At 49.1% G+C, this 3,691-nt stretch overlaps 1 protein-coding gene across 4 annotated transcripts; it reads left to right on the forward strand.

Annotated features, from left to right (window-relative positions):
- Nucleotides 1-245: 245 nt before the first annotated feature.
- Nucleotides 246-2,707, forward strand: GGACT (gamma-glutamylamine cyclotransferase). Of its 4 annotated transcripts, none has more exons than XM_035894150.1 (2): nt 246-354; nt 1,767-2,707. In XM_035894150.1, the coding sequence occupies exon 2, from the start codon at nt 1,784-1,786 to the stop codon at nt 2,255-2,257; it is 474 nt and encodes a 157-aa protein (XP_035750043.1). In that variant the 5' UTR covers nt 246-354; nt 1,767-1,783; the 3' UTR covers nt 2,258-2,707. The 4 variants fall into 4 exon arrangements, with proteins under 4 accessions (XP_035750043.1, XP_009637098.1, XP_035750038.1 ...); XM_009638803.2 differs by lacking the exon at nt 246-354 and adding an exon at nt 370-655; XM_035894145.1 differs by lacking the exon at nt 246-354 and adding an exon at nt 370-650.
- The last annotated feature ends 984 nt before the right edge of the window (nt 2,708-3,691 follow it).

Raw genomic sequence — 3,691 nt, forward strand, 5'->3', positions numbered from 1 at the left:
TTACAGACTTTTGAGTGGTTTATGCTCTCGGATAAGTGCTGAACACCATCATTCAGAGTCTGTTTTCAGGAGATAGCTAGCACATCTGCAAATCAGCTCCGTCAGGCAGAGGTGGCTTAGCACTTTTGGGTATCTGGGGAAGACAGGAGCAGGGCGTTACCTGGCCTTTCTGCCAGCAGCCCTCGCTCCCGGTTTTGTTAGCACTGAAATCCCGCGTTTCCACCTGCCTCCCCTCCCTCCCCCCATCCCCAAGGTAAATAAATGGAAATAACATTTGTATGGCTCCCTCCCGCAGGAAGGGTGAAGGTGCTTATGAAGACCACAGCGTCTGGCCCTACCCACGCTGTCAATGAGGTTTGTCACCTAGGATTTCTCAGCAGCGCCCAGGAGAGCCGCTGTCCTTCCCCTCCCCTGAAGGAGGGGGACAGGCGCGTCCTTTCGGCGCGCATCCCCTCGCTGGAGCTGTGGTTGCCACAGGCCACCCCGCTTCTCTCCCCGGTGCCGCAGCTCGCTCTTCAGTGCCCGTCAGTCAGCCGGCGAGCGGGACCTCGGCCGTGGGGTTACCGAAAAGTCCTTCAGCGCGTCCGTGAAATGACTCAACGCTGGCTTAAACTTGCCCTGCTGCCGCACCAGCGTGACTCAATTTGCTTGTAAGGTCTGGCGTTGAAAGCCTTTTCATCCCGCTTCGTGACAGACAGGTCCTCTGTTCGCCCCGGTGCTGTCCCAGTTTGTTCGTCGTTAGCTTGCTGCGGCTATGAGCATCGTGCTGCTTGCTTTTTCTTTCCCTTTTTTTTTTAATTAAGACTGTGACCAAGCTGGTGTTACTATTGAAAAAAGTACCATCGAGTACGTGCAACTGCAGCCGAACAGGACCAGAAGTTTGACTGTGTTAATTTGCTTTTGGATAATTAATGCCTCTGTGCTTTATTTTACCACAAAACAAGATGACACCCCCCCCACCCCCCAAACTTCCAAACTGCACCCAGGCTCTTCTGTCATTGAATAAAATGTTGTTTCTCAGCTAGGGAGTGCTGCCACAGTGACAAGGGGAACCTGAGCAGAAGCGGGAGGGAAGCAGGCACTTCCCCAGGGTGTGTTGGACTGCACCCGGAGCTGGCAAGGCCGGGTTTCCCAGGTCATGCGTGATCAAGTCCATCCGTTCAGGCTTTAAAAAAAAACCCACTACCACGTCCCAACAAGGGAAAACAAACTAACTGTGGCTTCGCTCCTGCATGCTTTAATAACCAGGTTTGGCCTGGGCTAATTAAACCATAACTGCAGTAGCACAGCATAGGATGATGTCTGCTCAGCTGAACCAAACCATGATGTGCTCTGGGCTTTGGGTTCCCCCCACCCCCCCCAATAAAGGATGTGCTAAGTGGAGTTTGTGTCCATCACTGGGATGGCTCCCATAATGGTGAGGGAGGAAAAAAAAAATGAAGGAAGGCTTGGTGCTTTTCCCGAGGCTCCCAAGGCTCAGGGTTGGTGCTGTGGCTTCCTTAGAGAGACCATGGAATGTAATTTGATTACAGCAAAGGGTGGCTTTCTCCTGGTGGCTGTTTTTCACCATTACAGTTTTTGACTGAAAAGTTTAAAGAGCTGTTTGAATTCAGTGTGCTACTTAAATGAGGCGTAGGACTACAAGACTACTTTTGCATCTTCCTGAAGAGTCTTGGGTGTATAATGCATCTTTGGTGGCACAGGTGTGGTTTTCCAGAGTGTTGGGCAAAGCAGCCGCCTGGGTAACGTACACCTTTGTCTTTCAGCTGCTTTTGCAGGTACGATGGCTCGCGTCTTCGTCTACGGCACGCTTAAGAAGGGCCAGCCCAACTACAAGCACATGATCAACACGGCCAAGGGGCTAGCGAAATTCCAAGGAAGGGGCCGCACGGTGGAGAAGTACCCGCTGGTGATTGCAGGAAAATACAACATCCCTTACATGCTGAACATCCCGGGAACGGGACACCACGTTGCCGGGGAGATTTACTCGGTTGACGACCAGATGCTGCAGTTCCTGGATGAGTTTGAAGGCTGCCCAGACATGTACCAGCGCACCCTGATGCGAATCGAGGTGGTGGAGTGGGAAGGGAAGGGCGGCGCGGGCGAGGGGCGGGCAGCTGCCGAGGGCGTCGTGGAGTGCTTTGTGTACAGCACGATGACGTACCCGCCCGAGTGGGTCGGCCTCCCCTACCATGACAGTTACGACTCCTCGGGGAAACACGGCCTCTCCTACGTCCTACGCGAAAGCCGGGATTAGAAAACGGGAGATAACGCGGAAGACCTAGTACTAAGCACGTGTCGATAGGTGACCTTTCCAGGAAAGCTGTAATACCTTGCTATTAAAACACAGGATCTCTTGTAACCTTCCCAACCCGGGAGCCTTGGCGCTAGTGTTGGAAGTCTAGTAGGCCCAGAGGTGGGGACTCCTCCCCAGCTAGTCAGCGTCCTCCTCGCCCCCGCTAACCTGCTGCGTAACTGGGTTGGCACGAGGCATAAAATAACCATGCGCATCGGTTTGGGGGGGTCTGATTATTTTCTCCATTCCCCTCTTTGCCTCAGTGCATGACTCCGGTCAGTGAAAGGCAGACGAACAGACTAATTTTCTTTCTTACCTGAATTGACAAATTTTCTTGTGTAGTTCTCCAAGGTGGGTGGAATAATGATGATACTATTGCACTAATAGCTGAAACTGATTTAAAAAAAAAAATCATGTCTTCAAACAAAGTAAAGCACAACTCGCGTTAATATTGACTTGTAATGGTGTTTAGGAGGTTACTGAATGTAAGCAGGGAGAGATGACCATATAGATACCATGTGCTTTGAGAGAAATACAGAATTGCTGGAGAAATAGAGAAAATGTAAAGACTATTCTTACTCATTGCAATGTTTTTCTGAACTGGAAAGGGGTATTTTTAAAACATGTTTAGTTTTATAAGGTACTGTGAAGTAGTAAAAGAGTATAAGAGACTTGCATTTAAAATTGTATTTTTTCATTTAGCATTCTAAGCACTTTAGGTACCTCTTCAGTTCACCGAGTAAGATTTGGGGGAATGTGGGGGGTGGGGGTAGTAGTGTTGGGGACCAGGAAAAAGAAACCAGATTTCAGCTGCCCACCACGCTATAGCACAGATGCAGCTGAGGTGAGCACTTGCTATCAAGGTGACTTTTTGCCAAGCACTTTAATGCAGAACTTGCAACCATATGCAAACTGAATTTCCTAGCAGGGAGGAAGATTTTTATATACATTATAAAAAAATATCCAAAGGACCTGTATTGTGATCACTGCAACATTTAAACTGGAAAAAAAAAAGAAGATGGAAAGACTATTGTCCCCCTGACCCAACCAACTGTGCTGGTTTCTGTACAATCTGGGAAAATCACAGCTTTCTGTTGCTAATGCTCCTGCATCTTATATTTTCCTTCAGCTGCAGCGTTTGGTCCATGTAGATTGTACAGTATACAAAGCTGCCAAAGGGATGTGAGCAGGGGATGTATGCCATGCAGTGAGCAAAAGTACGATTAAACGTACTAAGATACCATTAAGAACAATATTGTATTTTTCCTTCACTCCCAGGAGCCCTGTGATGGCCAGGGGAGATCCAGGGTAGGGAATCAGCCCAGGGATCCAGGCTAAGGAATCAGCCTCAACTTTATCAGTAGTAGGCACTGCTGCATCTCATTTAGCAAAACA

This window comes from Egretta garzetta, unplaced genomic scaffold (genome assembly GCF_000687185.1).
Source record: "Egretta garzetta isolate BGI_Z169 unplaced genomic scaffold, ASM68718v1 scaffold450, whole genome shotgun sequence".
Lineage (NCBI taxonomy): Eukaryota > Metazoa > Chordata > Aves > Pelecaniformes > Ardeidae > Egretta > Egretta garzetta.

Coding starts and splice junctions, on each gene's coding strand:
- GGACT (XM_035894150.1), top strand. CDS start 1,784: ATGGCTCGCGTCTTCGTCTACGGCACGCTTAAGAAGGGCCAGCCCAAC.